Consider the following 21,464-nt stretch of genomic DNA (forward strand, 5'->3'; position numbering starts at 1 on the left):
CAGGACCAAGATTTCGACGAGGAATATTACAACTTACTGAAAGTGATAAAGCCCAAGAAACCTATAGGGAAACAGAAATCCAAAGAAGAAAAAATTAGTCAAGAAACACTTGTCATGATGAACCGAAGACGACAAATGAAGAGCAAGATAAACACTGACAAGGAGAAAATTGAGTATACTGAGTTATGCAAAGCCATTAGAAAGAGACTCAGAGAGGACATAAGAAGATTTAACACATGAAAAGTAGAACAAGCATTAAGGGAAAACAAAGGATTTAAATCAGCAGCCATGAGCAGTAATACAGAAAGACAAATGATACTGAAACTGAAGAATAGCGATGGTGTACTTATAAACAGCAGAGAAGGCATAATTCAAATAGCAGAAGACTACTATAGAGAATTATACAAGGAGCGAGGGAATGATACCAGCAGTGGGGAAGATGGATTGCAAAGTAGCAACACATACGACATATCCGATATTCTTCCTGATGAGGTAGAACATGCATTGAAGAAAATGAAGAATCGGAAAGCCCCGGGGGAAGATGAAGTTACTGTAGAGTTGTTAAAATTGGGAGGAAGAGACATAACACAAAAACTGGCAAGGCCCTTCACAAAGTGCATTAGAAAAGGTGTGACGCCTAAGCAGTGGAATAATGCAATCATAGTTTTGCTGCATAAGAAAGGAGATAAATCAGAAATTGGAAATTATAGACCAATTAGCTTGTTATCCCACATCTACAAGTTGTTCACAAGGGTCATTACTAACAGATTAGAAAGAATACTTGATGAGAATCAACCGAAAGAGCAAGCTGGCTTTAGGACAGGATTCTCAACTATGGATCACCTTCACGTAATATCACAGCTAATGGAGAAAGCAAATGAATATAAGCCACCATTATGCCTGGCATTTGTGGATTATGAAAAGGCATTTGACTCCATACAGCATAAGGCAATGTTTCGGGCACTGGAAAGACAAGGCATTGATACCCCATATATTATGATTTTGAAGAAAATATATGAGAGTGCTACCTCCTTTATTAGACTAGACAAAGACAGTAGCAAATTTAAAATCGAGAAAGGCGTTTGACAAGGAGACACAATATCTCCGAAGCTGTTTACTGCTGCCCTTGAGGAAGCTTTCAGAAGATTAGACTGGTCGCAGAAAGGAGTCAATGTGAACGGAGAGTACCTAAACCATTTACGATTTGCAGATGACATTGTGGTTATAAGCCACAATCCCAAAGAATTAGAGGAAAATCTTAATCAGTTATGCACAGTTAGTAAGGATTTTGGACTAAAGATGAATATGGCTAAAACAAAAGTAATGATGAACAAGCATGCCACGGAAAGGGAAATAATGATTGAAGGAGCAGTAATTGAAAAGGTGGAGTCATATACTTATCTGGGACAAGTTATTAGCTGTAATAATGATAAATGGCTGGAAGTCAAGAGAAGAATAAATTTTGGATGGATAGCATTCAGGAAATATAGTCACATACTGAAGAGCAATATCCCAGTTTGTCCGAAACGTAAAATAATGAATCAATGTATACCCCCCACCATGACTTATGGAAGTGAAACTTGGGCACTCACCAAAAGAATGGAAGAGAAGCTGAGAACTACACAGCGAAGAGTGGAACGAATTATATTGGGAATCAGACTGTTAGATAAGAAGAGAAACACATGGATTAGGCAGCAAACTCAAGTAAAGGACATTCTTATCAAAACTAAAGAACTAAAATGGTCTTGGGCAGGACACATAGCTCGAAGACATGATGACAGATGGACTAAGAAAATAACAGAATGGTACCCAAGAGGAGCTAGAAGAAAACCTGGAAGACAAAGGCGGAAATGGATAGATGAAATTCATGAGTTTTTGGGTAGTAAATGGATGGCCAGTGCTCAAAACAGAAGGAATTGGAAAGTTGCTGGAGAGGCCTTCATCTTGCAGTGGATTGAAAATGGCTGATGGTGATGATGATGAGGGCTCTAAATGTGGAAATTTATTGGTTTCCATTTCTTCTCCTCTTAGACCTGAGGGTTTCCCCTCTAGGTTACGCCACGTGGAGGCAGGAGCAGTGCCACTAGTGACCAAGCGTTTGTTGAAGTTAGTAGAGTTGGTTGGTAATAAATATATAGACTAAGAAAGGAAAAGTGGATTTCCTTTCTGGGTTCCTACTCTAGACCTTGTCTAAAGTAGGAACAGCACAGAACCACTTGACGTAAACAAAAGAAAAGAAAGAAAACTATATAATTTTTGAAGAGCACTCTATATTTACAAGGAGAAAGTTGCTTGTCGCTATCACTTGGGACCTCAGTTGTGGTATGATGATATCCCTCAAGGTGTTCAAGATTGTATCTCCTTGTTTTTTTCTGTGGAACTATTTAAAAGTCTATGTCTATTCCACAAAATCTTGTACTGTAGAGAAACTAAAAACAACAATAGCAGAATTTGCCAAAACTAATTGCGTATTATATCAAATTATAGTAAAATGTGAAAAAGGCTGCTTTTGTGCAATAAGAGTAATGGATACCATTTTCAAGTTTAGCATATCTTTCTATATGACCATAAAAAACTTTTGGGTTTGTTATATAAATAATAGTTTAGTTTTCATTTTAATCTTTCTATACTTTTTCAGAGAAGTTAAAATAAGTGCACTCTAACTACTGGCTCATACCATATAAGTTGCACTGGAATTCTTCTTTTATGAGTGTTTGACACTTCAGATTGTTGTTGTTTAGTTTTTAGGAGCATTAGCAACTAAGGCCATATTGCTCCGGGGACATGCGGTGGTCATTTCTTGACCTTTCCGAATCCTCCGTATTTGGCGGTCACGGGTTCGAACCCTGGTCTAATCAAGAAGTGTGTGATACGCACTGCTGCTCCTGCCCACCTGGCTATGAAGGCTCCTTGACACTTCAGATTGCATATGGTTGTTTCTATTATGTAACTAGTCAGTGTTGGGTGATGGTCCATTAAGAGGCCTGGAAGGATTGCTTTTCCTACTTTGGTTACCAGTCTTACAATGGGGAGGTAGGAGCAGTGGCACCGAGTAACTAACTGGCAAAGAATTACTTGATTAGAGACAAAGGATAGAAAGTGGATTCCTTCTTTACCCTTTTAGTGGTATGTAACTAGATTGATGTTTAGAAGTCGCTTCAAACATTTCCAGTAATACAGATATTGTCTTGAAATTTCTCTAGTATGTGCTGTCTTATCTGTGTTTCCAAGCTATATGTAGACAGACTATAATTAGATGGTACTGTAAAAAATAGCTTTGAAAATTGGAGAAAGTCACACCTGTGGACTTCAGTTGTCTAATTTGGACTTAGAAAAGCCGAAATTTAAAAATTTCAGTGGAATTCAGATCAAGTATGTGAGAAAACCAAGTACTACATAAATAGATGTAGAGGGTAATTACTGTTTCAAAAAAGTAATATCTGGTTCTATTTACAAATTTTTTACAAATTTTTTTAAAAATTGATTTGATTTTTGACAATTTTACTCTAATGTTAGGCAATGAAGTCCAAATAAAAACGTGTTAATATTTTAAGCATTTATGCAAAAAGTTCTTTATATAAAATTTCAAAGTTCCACAAAGCTGTGTAGAGAAATGACTCTACAGAGATCACTGCTATTGAAAAAATGTTTCTCAGAGACCAACAAAACATATGCCAAACTCATCACTGAAAGGATTAGGTAGTAGTTTTTTTCTTAAAAAATGAGATTATAATTTACTCCTGTCACTTTGCATCCAAGTTCAATACAATGTCCAAAGCCACTGTTTATTAAGACATTGGTTCTGGACATGCCTGATTACTAATGTATATGAATCCACATTTTACATAGCTCTTATCATATCTTTTCTTTATGCTTGATTTTCCTAGTCCTTGATCATCTGGTATTGAAAAAGCAACAAAGGTTGTACAACATGTTAAATAAAAATAAAGAAAGTCTAAATAAAAATAATATCCTGTTGAAATTTCTCATTAACTAGAAAAAACTTTTAAAGTTATACAATGGGAAAGAGAAATTCACCAGAGAAAAAGTTTCCAAATAATAACATCAAGGAAAAAATGTGGCACCAAAAGACACAGCATGTGTTGTAGCCAAGTCCAGATCAAGTGGTATGTAAAGATTTGCCATGTTGCATGCAAAGGAATCAAACTGATAAGTAAGCAGTTTTTTGCATGCAATTTCCATCGTGATATGGAAATTGCATGCAAAGCTGTAGCCAAATGAAGAGTGTTAAAAGGGGAAATTCATCAACACAATCAACAATGCCTGAATGATAATTTTTACAAATAACACCTGATCATTCATAGTTGACTGTTTCTATAAAAGATATGGCATTATTTGTAAAACATTTTTACTAGAACAATTATAGTACACCATCAGCACTGAAGAAGTTTCGACTGATGAATGATTTAAAGAGAGGTCCACTAAAAGTTAACAGTTTAAGAAAATGATCTGAAATTTGAAGAATATGGAGATTTATATGGGCAACACAAACAAGAAAAGACACCTGTCCACACCATTAAAAACGTACCTGAAGAGGAGGATGCTATGGGGAATGCAGTGGGATCCAGCAGGGCACGTGGAAATTGATGATACATATACGTAGGATGTTTCAGGGGCTGATGAAGCATATCTATTTGCATGGTGATGTGAATACACATAGTTTCAGAATAAGGACAAAGGAAGCCCCCATGCACCACATGAAGTGTAATTGCAGCAACAAAAAGGCATGGATTCATTGCTAAATTCATGATTGGTTCATACTTTTTTTTTTTGAAGAAAAAATCTGAACAGGGCTTGTGACATTTTCTCCGAATAGATGCTGCATTCACTTCTTACTACCATCACCATTCCACAACCATAACAATGTAAAAATCTCCAGACTGATGTGTTCATGTGTGAAGGCACAACACCACCCTCACTCATCTCTACACACCTATGACACCAGCTCAGAAGGCTCATTTCTTTGAAGAAAAGTGGTAATAATGTTGGCAGTAAGTAGCTACTATATTCATCAGATTGACTCTGACTTTTTGGCTGTGGGGGCTAAATTGGTTGCCAGACTTTTGTCAGTGAAAGTCACATTCAGAAAATACAGTACATTCATTGCCACCTAACGAGTGATTGCCATTGAACCCAAGAAAGCTTTTCCTAATCTCATAGCTGATTTGAAGATGGCTGCAGCACACCAAAGGGTGTCGGGACAAACAGTTAGGGAATTCCTCATTCAAATTCACCAACAAACATTTGTTTGTTGGTGAATTTGAAAGTCAGCATTACACAGCATATAAACAAAATCATGCTCAATATGTTACATTCTGTGTCAGAAATATTATCCTATGCTGCCATCACATTGTTGAAAATGATAGACATGTGGAATAAGATCTTCAATAAATTGTATGATGCTAGAAACATTTTTCCCTGGAAGTGACATATGGATTCTTTTCTTTTTGACAAATTTCTCTTTCCCAAAAGCTGCAGTGTACATATTCCAAATTTCATTGTTCTCCAACCATTCAAACTAAAAGCAGTCACTATAGGTGAGCTTAAATTGTGTATACTCTATATAAAAGATGTGAAATGTATACGGCTGGATGCCACGAAGTATACACCAAATGGAAACTTACAAATTACAGTAAGCAAGTAAGTTAAATATCATGAATATTGCAGTGGCAGAACCAGGTAAACGTCAAAATGGGAAATAATCTGACTGGTTAGTAAAATATATATTGTAGTAATCCATTCCACAATCACATCAATACTTGTTCAAACATTGAATAGTGATTATTTCTATGAAATATTCCATGAAAATTAACAAATATACATGAAATTATTTACTATAGCAGAAATGAAATGGCCAAACTGTTAGCATTAGCATTAGTAGGGGCATTTGATGCAAGAAAGCAAGCTTATGCAGCATCAGCCAAAAAAAAAAAAAAAAAAACCCCACTTCCACTTCACCCCTCTGTTCGTTCAAATTACCTGTCCAGCTGAGCCTTAAACTTATTCAGGCTATCAACCTCCACCACAAGGGATGGCAGTCTGTTCCACCAACCAACCACCCGCTGGCTAAAGGCAAATTTCCGCACGTCTATCCTACATCTGTCTTTCCTCAATTTGAATTTATGCCCTCTCAGGTGATTTTTCTGGGCTAGAGGAAGAATCCCATCAGCATTGAGCATGCTTAAACCATTCAAGGCTTTATACACCTCTATCAGATCACCTCGCTGGTGCCTAGTCTCCAGACACTGTAATTTGCAAAACTTAAGCCTTTCTTCGTAAGAGCACCCCTTTGTTCCATTCACTAATCTTGTTGCCCTTCTCTGTACTCGTTCCAGCAGCTCTACATCCTTCTTGAAATGAGGCCTCCAGACCTGTATACAGTACTCTAGGTGTGGCCTGACCATTGCCTTATACAATGGAATAATCACCTCCTTATCCCTGCTGGAAAAATTCCTGTATATCATTGACAATACGCTACTCTTGCAGCCCGTCTGCACTGCTCAGAGAACTTCATATCTGCCTGCACAATCACCCCCAAGTCCCTTTCATTCTCTACCACTGTCAGTGTAGTACCACAGAGTTGATAGGTTGCTCTGGGGTTGCTGTTTCCCATGTGTAGTACTTTACATTTGTCAATGTTAAACTTCATTTGCCACCTCTCAGCCCATCTGCTCAACCTTTCCAGATCCTGTTGCAGCAGCATAGTGTCAGTAGTGTCCTTGACAACCCTGCCAACCTTTGTATCATCTGCAAACTTGGACATTATCTTGGACATTAACTTGGACAATTCGGCCCTGGAGGGATTGTGCAAGGCTCAAGGGGTAGAATTTTTTTCAGCCTGGACTGTACTTGTTAACAGGAGAGATTGCTTCTACAGGGATGGGATACACTTAAATAGAAAGGGTGCAAGAATTTTTGCTGATGCTGTCGAGGCAGTGTTAGGTGGGTCGGAAAACTGCTAGTTGGGGGGGATACAAGGACTAATAGATTAACAGTAGCCAGTGGCAGAGGTGGAAGTGATTCTTGCACTGCTTCTATTGAAATGAGCAGAAGTCTGAAAAACAAGATGCAGGATATTTCAGAGACTGCTGGTAGTCATTGCGGTACAAGTAAACACATGGGTTGTGTTAGGGTAGCTAAGAATAGAAACAGGTGCGTGTACACCAATGCTAGGAGTTTGGTAAATAAATTTGATGAATTTGAGGTATTGCTCAAAACATCAAAGGCAGATATTGTTGGGATATCAGAGACGTGGTGTCACACAGATATAAGTAATGCGGAACTGGAATTTGGGGAATACAATGTGTATAGAAAGGATAGACAGGACAGGAGGGGAGGAGGGGTTATGCTATTAATTAAGAAACACAAAAAGTCCAAGGAAGTGAAGCCAGTCGACATCGATGGACAGGGCAGTGTCGAGTCAGTTTGGTGTGACATAAGCATAGGGAAATCAAAATTGAGAGTAGGAGTGTGCTATAGGCCTAATGACTCTGATGAGTATAATAAGATATTGTACAGGGAAATAGAGTGGGCCAGTAAATCAGAGAGTCTTATAATGGGGGACTTTAATTTCCCAGATATTGACTGGAATTTGTGGGTTGGTCACTCGCACACTAGCAAGGCTTTTGTGGATTTATTGGATGATTGTTTTCTACATCAGCATGTTCGTGAGGCAACAAGAGGGAGCAATACTCTTGATCTGATTATCAGTAGTGATTCTTCATGCATTAAGAACCTGCAGATAAATGAACCACTAGGTGGCAGTGATCACAGTGTGTTGAAGTGGGATTTCCTCAAGGAGGTAACTACCATCAGAGGTAAAGGGAAGGGTTTTTGTTTTCGTAAAGGCGACTATGATGGTCTGAGACAGTATTTAAATTCTATACAGTGGGACCAACTGATGATGTTACCAACAGCAAACTCAAAACGGGAAGCATTCAAGGAACTAATCTTGGAGGCTACCAGGCTTTACATACCAATTAAGAAATATTGTTCAAGGTTTAGGCCTAAATGGTTGTCAGATGAACTAATGAGACATGTGGCAGAGAAGAAAAATGCATGGGATACATACAAATTAATGGGTGACATGGAAGCCTATGATAGATATAAGTTGGTCTGTAACCAAGTCACAAAGGAGATTAGGCAGGCAAAGGCAGACTATGAAAAATCCTTGGCAAAGGATGCAAAGAAAAACAGAAAAGAGTTCTTTACATACTTGAACTCGAAAAGGAAAGGGATGAATCAGATTGGTCCACTGGATATTGATCGTTCAACAGTTGAGGATCCTGCTCAGGTGGCTAACAATCTAAACGAGTATTTTGCATCTACATTCATGCATGAGGAGTTATTCAGGAAGGAGAATGATGTAGGTAAAGTAAACATTGACAGTGAGCTGGATGATTTTGTAATAACTGAGAGGAAAGTGGAGGAGAGATTGTTGAGGATAAACATAAAAAAGGCACCTGGGGTGGATGGGATCTATCCAGTTATATTAAAGGAGGCAGCAAAGGAAATATGCAAACCCTTAGCAATAATTATGAGAGCTTCTTTGGACTCAGGGGAGGTACCCATAGACTGGAGATGTGAAAATGTAACCCCAATTCACAAAGGAGGATCAAAGGCTGACACAAGTAATTATAGACCTGTTAGTTTAACTTCTGTTCCAGGTAAATTAATGGAGGCACTGGTTAAAGAAGCACTGCAGGATCATCTAGACAAGAATTCAGTTATAGCTCAGACGCAGCATGGTTTTGTTAAGGGCAGGTCTTGCCTGACCAATTTGATTGGATACTATGATGTAGTCACAAAAGAACTGGATGCAGGGAATAACTTTGATATTATATATTTGGATCTTAGAAAGGCTTTTGATACTGTTGCACATGGAAGACTGCTGCACAAATTGGAGCAGTGTGGCATTGGAGGCAAATTGCTGCTATGGATAAGGGGATGGTTGAGTGGCAGAAGACAGAGAGTGGTAATCAATGGACACTGCTCAACGTGGACTAATGTTATTAGTGGAGTTCCTCAAGGTTCAGTGTTGGGTCCGTTGTTGTTTTCGGTGTTTATGAATGATATTGATGATGGGATATCAAGTTTAATGTCCAAGTTTGCAGATGATACAAAGGTTGGCAGGGTCGTTAAGGACAATACTGACGCTATGCTGCTGCAACAGGATCTGGAAAGGTTGAACAGATGGGCTGAGAGGTGGCAAATGAGGTTTAACATCGACAAATGTAAAGTGCTGCATATGGGAAACAGTAACCCCAGAGCAACGTATCAACTCTGCGGTACTACACTGACAGTGGTGGAGAATGAAAAGGACCTGGGGGTAATTGTGCAGGCAGATATGAAGTTCTCTGAGCAGTGCAGACGAGCTGCAAGAGTAGCTCATGGTGTCTTGTCAATGATATACAGGAATTTTTCTAGCAGGGATAAGGAGGTGATTATTCCCTTGTATAAGGCAATGGTAAGGCCACATCTTGAGTACTGTATACAGGTCTGGAGGCCTCATTTCAAGAAGGATGTAGAGCTGCTGGAACGGGTACAGAGAAGGGCAACAAGATTAGTAAATGGAACAAAGGGTTGCTCTTACGAAGAAAGGCTTAAGTTTTGCAAATTACAGAGTTTGGAGACTAGGCACTGGCGAGGTGATCTGATAGAGGTGTATAAGGCTTTGAATGGTTTGAGCATGCTCAATGCCTATGGGATTCTTCATCTTTCTCAGAATAATCACCTCAGAGGGCATAAATTCAAATTGAGGAAGGACGGATGTCGGATAGATGTGCGGAAATTTGCCTTTGGCCAGCGGGTGGTTGGTTGGTGGAACCGACTTCCATCACTTGTTGTTGAAGTTAATAGCCTAAACAAATTTAAAGCTCAACTGGACAGGTATTTCGAACGAACGGAGGGGTGAAATGGGAGTGGTTTTTTTTTTTTTTTTTTTTTTGGCTGATGCTGAATAAGCTTGCTTTCTTGCATCATATGCCTCTGCTAATGCTAATGCTAATTAAGCTTGATATACCATCATCAATATCATTTATAAATACAGAAAACAATAATGGACCCAACACTGAGCCCTGAGGGACTCCACTAATAACATTAGTCCACGATGAGCAGTGTCCATTGATTACCACTCTCTGTCTTCTCCCCCTCAACCACCCCTTTATCCATAGCAGCAATTTGCCTCCAATGTCACACTGCTCCAATTTGTGTAGCAGTCTTCCATGTGCAACAGTATCAAAAGCCTTTCTAAGATCCAAGTATATAATATCAAAGTCATATTGTCTTGAAGTAAGTGCTAATTACATTCCTGAAGCATTTTGGGAATTCCTGGGGTACTGAAAATAATTTAATAACTTCCATGTTTTTAAATATATCAAGGATATATCAAGGTCAATCTTGATATATCCTTGATATATTTAATTTAATTGAATCGTCATTTGCTCCTTAGTTTTTACTTACGTGTTGTTGAATATAAGCATTCACTCTTGCAAGGAGATCTTTATCAGATGTAAGGCCAGAAATTGAACGAATACCTAGAAAAAAAATAATTAACACAATTCAACTGGTTTTTTTTCCTTTTTTAAGTAATGAGCATGATCAAATGATTAATAATTGTTTTATTTCAATAACTGAAATAATCAATTATATACAAATTAGTTGATTGCAAAACTGACAATAAAAAAAAATACAGAACATGCATTGTGGTATTTATATTAGTATTAGTAATGGCCACATGGTGCAGGGAAGCCTATGGCCTATGCTGCACCAGCCAAAAAAAAAAATAAAAATAATAAGAATAATTATAAGCCTCTCAGAGCCTTAAACACGTCAATAAAGTCTCCTCTAAGGTGTCTAGTTTCCAAGCTCTGCAATCCAAATATTTGAATTTTTTCCTCATATGGATGACCTTTTGTCGATCTCACCAGGTGAGTCACCCATCTTTGGACCCTTTCAAGAAGCACAATGTCTTTCCTTAGGTGCAGTCTCCATACTTGAACTCAGTATTCAAAGTGTGATCTAACAACAGCCTTATATAATGAGATTATGACACCCTTATCTCTACTAGCGATTGTTCGATAAATCATTGAAAGGACACCATGGGCCTTCTTTGCAACCACTCTACAATGCTTGGAGAACTCCATGTCGGACCGTATCATAATACCCAAGTCCCTTTCCTCCACTACTGGCTTTAGTTCAACTTTGCCAAGTGTATAAATTATTTTGGGATTACTGTTCCTCAGGTGCAATACCTTACACTTTGCTGGATTAAAGCATAGCTGCCATTTTTCTGACCATCTCTGAAGTCTATCTTGGTCATTCTGAAGAAGATCTGCTTGGTGGTGATCATTAACTACTCTACCAATCTTTACATCATCTGCAAATTTAAACATCATGCCCTCTATCCTTTCATCGATGTCATTTATGAAAATTAAAAACAACAGTGGTCCTAATACTGATCCTTGGGGAACCCCACTTCTTACATTAACCCAATTTGAGGAATAACATTTATCACAACCCTCTGCCTCCTGCCCCGAAGCCACTCTGGTATCCATCTAAGGATTTTACCTGCATTTCCAACCTGTTCCAGCTTATAAAGTAACCACTCATGTGGGACTGAGTCGAATGCTTTGCTGAAATCCAAATAAACAACGTCAAAATGTATTCCCTAAGTCCAGCTCTTGAGTGACCCTGTCAAAATAGCTAACCAGATTAGTCAAACATGATTTTCCCTTTACAAAACCATGCTGAGTATCCTTCAGAATTCCATTTCTATCTAAGTGATCCTGAATTCCACCCTTGATCAGTCTCCATAATTTTCCCTACTACTGAAGTTAGACTAACCGGTCAGTAATTTCCCACTTCACTTTTAGAACCGCCCTTATGTATTGAAGATACATTGGCACTTTCCAATCCAACGGAATCACTCCAGAGTCCAGTGATGCTCTCATAATTAGCCTCAAATGGTTCAATGAACTCATTTGCTGCATTCCTTAAGATTATAGGGTAAATACTATCAACTCCAGGAGCCTTTACTGGCCTGTAGGCTCAAAAGTTTTTTCATTAAATAAACGTGTGAAATTTCAACATCATTAATTACATTTTTTTCAACTTCACTCCCAGAATTTCTCATTGACGTGAAGGGTTTTTCTTCTCCTCTAAATAAATATGCACGTAACCATGACAAAATCTATGAAAAAAATTAAAGAAAATATATGTAATGGTGTAATTATGTATATAAATTAAATTAAAAAAAAAATTAACACATCAGACATTGTCTCTATCATCCAAAATTTAACTTACACAAACCATTTAATTGTGGTAAAACACTGATGACATGAACTAATAAAACTAGAAGATTAAATTAATGTAATTTAACATGACAGACAATTAATATAATATTGCAGTTCTCAGACACCAGAGGGTCATCAATTTTCAGTTTAACTGAATGTGTAAGATCTAAGCAGAACTAAGCAAAAACAACTTCCACTCTTTGGACCCAACACATACTGGAATACCACTGCTTCATTGCTGGCTTAATTTGGTTTATATGAATGTTAGTATTAAATGCCTGAAGATTGTATGAAAGGACTGACATGCAATAGTTATTCAGAGGAATGGTGATTTTCCAGAAATATCAGCTAGATCATTTTTCCTGATCTCAATGTTTGTGGTGAGCTCCAAATTCAGACTAAAATGCTCCGTAGCTGGGTGGGCAGGAGCAGCAATGCATAGCACACGCTTCTTGATTAAACCGGGGTTCGAGCCCGTGACCACCAAATACGGAGGATGCGGGAAAGGTCAGGGAATGACCACCGCATATCCCGGAGCAATATGGCCTTAGTTGCTAATGCTCCTAAAAACCAAATAACAAAAAAAAAAAAAAAAAACAGACTAAAATGGATTAAACAACAGATTGTAGTGCCTGCTGAATTTATACCAGACTGGATTTCTGGTATAAGTGTCTAGAAGATGCCAGGAGTCAACAGCTCCAGATGCCCCTTAGGTGACCAATTAAAGAATTCCCCATGATCATAGAGTCCCTTTATCTCAGAACTCTGGAGATGGTTGCAATTTAGTGGAGTGATGTCAACTGAAAGAGGAACATTCGGTAAAGGTGTCTGCCAATTTTCATTCTTTTCCATTGTGCAATGGTGGAGATACCAGTAATGATAAGTCCGTGCTGATCTATGGATCTGACCATTACATCACCACAGAGTTAGCACTTGAAAAGCTGCTAGTACATCAAGAGACATGCCCTGCTATTATTTACAGTTTGCTGGAAACAAACACACATTTGAGGGATAGCTGGCACACTCAGGGATCCCTGGATATGATGTTTTTAAAATACAAGTTGATTTCAGTTTTCTGCTCTTGTCTGTCTTGATTTTTTCATCACTTTTCAAGAGGAAGCAGCAACTACCTGAACAGACTTTCTGATGATTTAGTCCCAAAACTGCAACTAGTCCCATTCTCTCAGAGGACTGCCTAGAACTTGAATGGAGGTGCTGTTCATTTGAAAAGAGGAAGTGTGAGAGTCTTTGCTGAAGTAATACAGAAGGCATTAGGGGTTCAGGGGAAACTACAAACATGGCAGGGGGGGGAGATATCCAATGGAAACTTAATTGGATACATGCATCAAGATTCCACTTATACGATCCACAAGAGCATTTGTGAGAGACCTCAATATAACACACAACAAAACTTTAAAGTAGTTATAATGGATGAGTAAGGGTAATCAAAAAAGTAAAATGTTTCACCTATTTAGTATGATTTTAGAATACTGAATGAATTTTAGTTGCTGGTCTAGTCTAAAGTTGATATTGTATGGCTAAATGAGACATGGTGCCATCCTGATAACTGTTGAGGAATTTCACTACGTTCATAATGTACTCAAGAAAGTTGGGCAGGGAAAAGGGGAGCTCGCTTACACTTATCAACTGAAGTTTAATCGTACTAAATGTAAGGATTTCAATTTGGATAAAGAAATCCAAAGGTGATATATGTACAGATGGGGAAGGGACAGAATTAAATTTGGTTCAGGATGAGAAAGATTTAGCAATTATATTACAAGCATATATAAAGTATTCCTTCATATCGGATTGATATAAAGTTTTTAAATGACAATATGCAGTTTTCTCTTCATATCATGTGGCCAGAAAGGCTTAGATTGCACCACCAATGATGAATAGCACCTTTTCAGCAGGGAGAGTGATATTATTCCTCGTTATAAAAAGACGGAGAAACTGCATCTGAAAAACTGTAGTCAGGTTTGGAGGCTTGACCCAAAAAAATACTATAAAACTTCTAGAAAGGTTCCAAAGAAGGGCAAATCAATTGGTTGGGGGGTGCTAAGGGTTGTCTCTCTGAGGAACATCTCAAAAGATGTGGACTGCAGGGAGGGTCTGGAAGCTAGATTCCTCAGTGGCGGCCTAAAAGAGATGTTTATGGCTCATAAAGAAATATGCAAAACGAATAAGGGAAGTATTTTCACATTTGCAGGAGAAACAAAAATGAGGGAATGCAAAACTAAAATTCTGGGAAGAACAGAAGATTAGATCTTGTGAAGTTTACCTTTGGCAACACGTTGTTGATCAGTCGAATAAGTTGCCTCCCAAGGTAATGGAAGTAGTATTGTTTCTTCTTCTTAGAAATGGGCTTGAATTGTGTTTTCTTTTTCTGATGCATAAGTTTGTTTTCTTGCATCACATTTGCTGATGCATAAGTTTGTTTTCTTGCATCACATTTGGCCTGATTAATACTAACTCCACTCCCTCCCACTGCTTTTTATGCTCAGTTTACCATCAGAACAACTTGAAAACAATATTATTTCCAATGCCCATATTTTTTGAACAGCTTCTTCATTCAGAACTTGGAACAAGAGCCTTCTCCTGCCTTTCCCAAAGCCAGTGAACTGTTTCGAGTTATTTTAGTCACCTCCCGTGCTTCTGCCTACAAAATAATCCTGTCATAACCAAAGCTAGTGCAATATGGAAAGCTCTGGAGAAATACTGCTACGATGATGTATATAAGGTTGTTGTGCTTGGATTTTTCTGGTGCAAAGGCTACTTAGGCCATATTGCACCTATCATAGTAGTTAATACTAATTTTATTGGCTTCTATGGAAGCAGTTATAAATGGTTATATAAACATATTCGTTTCAGAAAGAAAAAAAATTCTGTAAGGTTTGAATTTTCGCCTACGATATGGCGAAGTGACAATTCCTGTAAGTTTGAGAGAGAAGTGAATGAAATTAGACAGGAGTTGTTATACAAGGTGCATTCCAGGAGTATGTGTTTTATTGTGAGTGGCCTGTGGCAATGTGAACACTGTGGAGGGTCATTACCTGATAACAGGAATAGATGGGTCAAATGGGTGTAGCCTATTCATAGGCTATACCCATTAAGGCTCTGGCCAGAACAACCTCTTCTTGTCTGTTTGTGCGAAAATTGGAGGCCCATAATTGCGGTACAGGTTTAATTTCAAGGAGTTTGTTATGAATATGCGTTTGCCACTGTAGTGTCCATCGTTCCTTACATATATTTCATATATGCATTTTGTGATCACTGAAAGGGACCAGAAAATTCATTGGGGATGTGCTGTATGGATGCTTGGCAGCATCATCTGCAATTTCGTTTCCTGGTATTCCAGTATGGCCTGGGATCCAGCAGAAGACAACATTTTGCTGATGATCTCTGAGACGAATCAACTCTGATCTGATTAGCTGTAGTAATGGATGAGTCGATGGGGAAATCTTTTGCATTGCTAATAGGGCACTCTGCGAGTCTGTGTAGATTATGCTCTTTTCGATTGAGAGATGGAAAATGTTTTCCAGAGCAAGCTTTATGGCATATAATTCAGTGGTGTAACTACTGCATTCTGTCAGAAGTGACACAGAAGTGATAGTGTCAGGGAATACCACTGCTGCACCTGATCCATCCTTGGACTTTGAACCGTCAGTATATATTTTCGCGAAGTCGGGACAACATTGTAAATGTGCAATGTGCAGCTGCTGGATGTTAATACCCGTTAAAGAGTGTTTCCCCCATTGGTGGAAATAATTGTCACAACACGGCATGATGACAGACCATGGAGGAACGTGATCTATAGGTTCTTGGTGGACTTTATTGAGTTGTATATTCCAGTTTTCTGCTAGTTCCATTAACCTAATACCTGCAGGCTTAGTTGCTTGTCATTTATATAAAAGGTCGCGAGTGGCGGATCATTAAATATTGACCAATTAGGATGGGTCGACTGGCTTTGGATCTTGGTTGCATAGTTCAGTAATAACATCTTTCTTCTGATGTTTAGAGGAGCTTCGTAGGCTTCTACATAGAGACTTTGCACTGGAGATGTTCTGAATGCACCTAGAGCTATTCTTAGAGCTGAATGTTGAGACGAGATAAGGCACTTTCCCTAGCAGAATCGAAGACAGGTGCGCCATAGTCCAGACGAGATCTAATTATGGATCTATATAAGTGAAGCAAGGTGTAACAATCTGCTCCCCAGGTTGTTGCTGATAAGGCTCTGAGAACGTTCATTTTTTTTTTTGGCAAGCTGTCCGGAGATGTTCAACGTGTTTTTGATAGTTTAACTTACTGTCAAAAATCAAGCCAAGCAGACGAATACTATTTGCTATTAGAATAAGATGGTTATCTAATAGGAGTTCAGGATCAGGATGCATTTTACGTATGATACAGAAATGAATGGCAGTAGATTTCTGGCTGGATAGTCTGTAACCGTTCTGTGTCATCCAAATCTGGATCTGATTTATTGATATCTGCAATTGTCTCTCTCAATGTAGTTCATGTTTTGAGAGTGGCAGGAGATTGTGAGATCATCGGCATAGAGATATGAGTCCACTGTTTTCGGAATAAGTTCAGTTAAGTGATTAATTCTAATTGCGAATAGAGTGGCGCTGAGAACAGACCCTTGAGGGATTCCTTCTTCCTGAACAAAGTTTTTAGAGAGAGTTCCCCGATAACAAACTTGAAAGGATCTTTGTTCTAATGGCAAATTTCCTCTCAGGCCAAGAGAATGTAGATCCTTTAAAATGCTGAAACACCATGTGGTGTCAAAGGCTTTCTCAATATCCAGACAGACCATAACGAGATGCTCCTTTTTGATGAATGCATTTCTGATGTTTGCTTCGGCTTTAATCATAAGGTCCAATGATGATCGATTTTTTCTGAATCCAAATTGATTGTTATTGATTAAATTTTGGGACTCAAGATACCAAGTCAGGCGGCGGTGAATCATTTTTTTGAGGGTTTTGCTCAGACAGCTGGTAAGTGAAATTGGTCTGTAGTTTTGAGGAACAGAATAATCTTTACCAGGTTTTGGGATAGCCAGAACGTCGGAATGATGCCAGGAGCTTGGGTATGTATGTTCAGTGAATATTCAATTGAAGAAGAACAGCAGTGATGAGTGTGACTTTGGATCTAAATTTTTGAGCATTATATAAAATATCCCATCAGGGCCAGCGGCACTGTTCCTTGTGTTGGTAAGAGCATGCTGCAGTTCAACCATGGTAAATTGTTGATTATATGATAGTGCACATCTGTCAGTGAAATTCAGTTTGGATTTTTCAGTTACACCTTTAATTTTTTGAAATGATTGGTCATAAGCAGTTGAAGAAGACAACTGAGAAAATACAGATCCTAGTGCATTTGCAATTTCTGCAGGAGTAGAGAGTTCCTGTCCATTCCAGTTAATTAGTGGAGTAGATATTGGAGGAATTTTGCCATTTAACAATTTTATCTTATTCCAGATCAGTCTGATGTCTGTATTTTTATTAACTGAGGAAGCAAATTTAATCCAAGATTATTTTTTTGCTTTCCGTCTGATATAACGGGCTCTTGCTCTAAGTCGCTTATAATTAATAAGATTGGAAGTGGTTGGATGTTTGTGGAATTGATTCCAAGCTTTGTTTTTCTCTTTTTTTGCATTGTTGCGCTCTTCGTCCCACCAATAATTTAATTTTTGCCTTTTCCTGACTTGGTATTGTGGAATTGCAGCGGTTGCAGCTGTTAGAATTTGGTTTGTTATATGTTCAGTAACACGGTTGATAGAAAAGCACTGTATGATATGGTTGTCGAACGAGACAAGTGTGCTATATTTTATCCAGTCAGCCTTTGGAAATTTCCATTTTACTTGATTGTCTGTTGGTAATGAACAGGAAGTTTGAACTTTGCATATTATTGGGAAATGATCGCTGTTGTGAGGGTTGTTAAGAGTTACCCACTGGACACTTGGATAGAGCACTGGAGAGCAAATGGAAAGGTCTATTGCGGAGGTTGATCCGGTAGGAAAATGAACATACGTAGGACAGCCAGTATTCAACAATGTTAAATCCTGTCTATCTATCAACATTTCAACAAGCTTTCCACGCCTGTCTAAGCTGGAAGAACCCCATAATGGGTGGCGAGCATTAAAGTCACCTAGTAGACAGAAGGGAACTGGTAGTTGCAACACAAGATCTTCGATTTCCTGAATAGAATATAGACAATTAGGTGGAAGATAAATTGAGACCAACGTAACAGTGATTCCAATTTCTATGCATGTGGCAACAGTTTATAAAGAGGTTTGCAATGGAATGCATCTGGAGGGAACGCTTGAATCCAACAGGATGGCTACTCCTCCATGAGCACTATTAGTGTCAGACCTATCTTGTCAGTAGATAGTGTAATTTTTGACTGTAGTGGAAACTTGGGGCATCAAGTTTGTTTCCTGTAGGCACATGGCAACAGGATTCAAGCAGTGAATTAGTTCATTGATATCATTGATGTTTAAGTTGATTGTTTAGTATTAGCATTAGTAGAGGCATATGATGCAAGAAAGCAAGCTTATGCAGAATCAGCAAAAAAAAAAAAAAAAAACAACCACTTCCATTTCACCCCTCCGTTCGTTCGAAATACCTATCCAGCTGAGCCTTAAATTTATTTAGGCTATCAACTTCTACAACAAGGGATGGAAGTCTGTTCCGCCAACCAACTACCTGCTGGCTAAAGGAAAATTTCCGCACACCTATCCTACATCTTTCTTTCCTCAATCTGAATTTATGCCCTCTCAGGTGATTATTCTGAGAAAGAGGAAAAATCCCATCGGCATTGAGCATGCTCAAACCATTCAAGGCTTTATACATCTCTATCAGATCACCTCGCTGGTGCCTAGTCTCCAGACACTGTAATTTGCAAAACTTAAGCCTTTCTTCATAAGAGCAACCCTTTGTTCCATTCACTAATCTTGTTGCCCTTCTCTGTACTTGTTACAGCAGCTCTACATCCTTCTTGAAATGAGGCCTCCAGGCCTGTATACAGTACTCAAGGTGTGGCCTGACCATTGCCTTATACAAGGGAATAATCACCTCCTTATTCCTGCTAGAAAAAATTCCTGTATATCATTGACGAGACACCATGAGCTACTCCTGCAGCCCGTCTGCACTGCTCAGAGAACTTCATATCTGTCTGCACAATTACCCCCATGTCCTTTTCATTCTCTACCACTGTCAGTGTAGTACCACAGAGTTGATACGTTGCTCTGGGGTTGCTGTTTCCTATATGTAGTACTTTACATTTGTCAATCTTAAACTTCATTTGCCACCTCTCAGCCGATCTGCTCAACCTTTCCAGATCCTGTGGCAGCAGCATAGCGTCAGTAGTGTCCTTAACAACCCTGCCAACCTTTTGTATTGTCTCCAAACTTGGACATTAAGCTCGATATACCATCATCAATATCATTTATAAATACAGAAAACAATAATGGACCCAACACTGAACCCTGAAGGACTCCACTAATAACATTAGTCCACGATGAGCAGTGTCCATTGATTACCACTCTGTCTTCTGCCCCTCAACCATCCCTTTATCCATAGCAGCAATATGCCTCCAATGCCACATTGCTCCAATTTGTGCAGCAGTCTTCCATGTGCAACAGTATCAAAAGCCTTTCTAAGATCCAAATATATAATATCAAAGTTATTCCCTGCATCCAGTTCTTTTGTGACTGCATCATAGTATCCAATCAAATTGGTCAGGCAAGACTTTCCCTTAACAAAACCATGCTGTGTCCGAGCTATAACTGAAATCTTGTCTAGATGATCCTGCGGTGCTTCTTTAACCAGTGCCTCCATTAACGTTCCTGGAACAGAAGTTAAACTCACAGGTCTATAATTACTTGTGTCAGCCTTTGATCCTCCTTTGTGTTATTTGTTATTTGGTTTTTTGGAGCATTAGCAACTAAGGCCATATTGCTCGGGGATATGCAGTGGTCATTCCCTGACCTTTCCGCATCCTCCGTCTTTGGTGGTGACGGGCTCGAACCCCGGTCTAATCAAGAAGCGTGTGCTACGCACTGCTGCTCCTTCCCACCTGGCTACGGAGGCGCCGATCCTCCTTTGTGAATTGGGGTCATCACATTTGCACATCTCCAGTCTATGGGTATCTCCTCTGAGTCCAAGGAAGCTCTCATAATTATGGCTAAGGGTTTGTTACTTCCTTTGCTGCCTCCTTTAATATAAATGGATATATCCTATCCACCCCAGGTGCCTTTCTTGTGTTTACCTTCAACAATTTCTCCTCCACTTTACTCTCAGTTATTACAAGATTATCTAGCTTACTGCCAGAGTTGAATACACCTCTGGCATTCCCCTCGCTGAATAACTGCTCATGCGTGAATATCGAGGCAAAATATTCATTTAGTTTGTTAGCTACCTGAGCAGGATCATCAACAGTTGATCCATCGATATCAAGTGGACCAATGTGATTCATCCCTTTCCTTCTAGAGTTTACATAAATAAAGAACTCTTTGCTGTTTTTTTCTTTGCATCCCTTGCCAAAGATTTCTCGTAATCTGCCTTCACCTGCCTAACCTCCTTTGTAACTTGGTTACAGATCAGTTTATATCTATCATAAGCTTCTGTGTCACATGTTAATTTATATGTATCCCATGCATTTTTCTTCTCTGCCATATGTCTCATTAGTTCATCTGACATCCATTTAGGCCTAAACCTTGAACAATATTTCTTAGTTGGTATGTAAAGCCTAGTAGCTTCAAAGATAAGTTCTTGGAATGCTCCCCATTTTGAATTTGCTGTAACATCATCAGTTGGTCCCACTGTATAGAATTTAAATACTGTCTCAGACCATCATAGTCGCCTTTACGAAAACAAAAACCCTTCCCTTTACCTCTGATGGTAGTTACCTCCTTGAGTAAATCCCACTTCAACACACTGTGATCACTGCCACCTAGTGGTTCATTTATCTGCAGATTCTTAATGCATGAAGAATCACTACTGATAATCAGATCAAGAGTATTGCTCCCTCTTGTTGCCTCACGAACATGCTGATGTAGAAAACAATCATCCAATAAATCCACAAAAGCCTTGCTAGTGTGCGAGTGACCAACCCACAAATTCCAGTCAATATCTGGGAAATTAAAATCCC

At 38.8% G+C, this 21,464-nt stretch overlaps 1 protein-coding gene across 1 annotated transcript in view; it reads right to left on the reverse strand.

The window, feature by feature from the left end:
• LOC150089533 (influenza virus NS1A-binding protein homolog) overlaps positions 1–21,464 on the reverse strand; it is a 302,567-nt gene that overhangs the window by 195,141 nt on the left and 85,962 nt on the right. The window contains exon 5 of the mRNA XM_090390017.1: positions 10,483–10,556. Coding sequence (XP_090246143.1) covers positions 10,483–10,556 — 74 coding nt within the window. The remainder of the gene's footprint in view (positions 1–10,482; positions 10,557–21,464) is intronic.

Source organism: Mastigoproctus giganteus, chromosome 2, assembly GCF_048544385.1.
Source record: "Mastigoproctus giganteus isolate SK-2022 chromosome 2, ASM4854438v1, whole genome shotgun sequence".
In the NCBI taxonomy this organism is placed as follows: Eukaryota; Metazoa; Arthropoda; class Arachnida; order Uropygi; family Thelyphonidae; genus Mastigoproctus; species Mastigoproctus giganteus.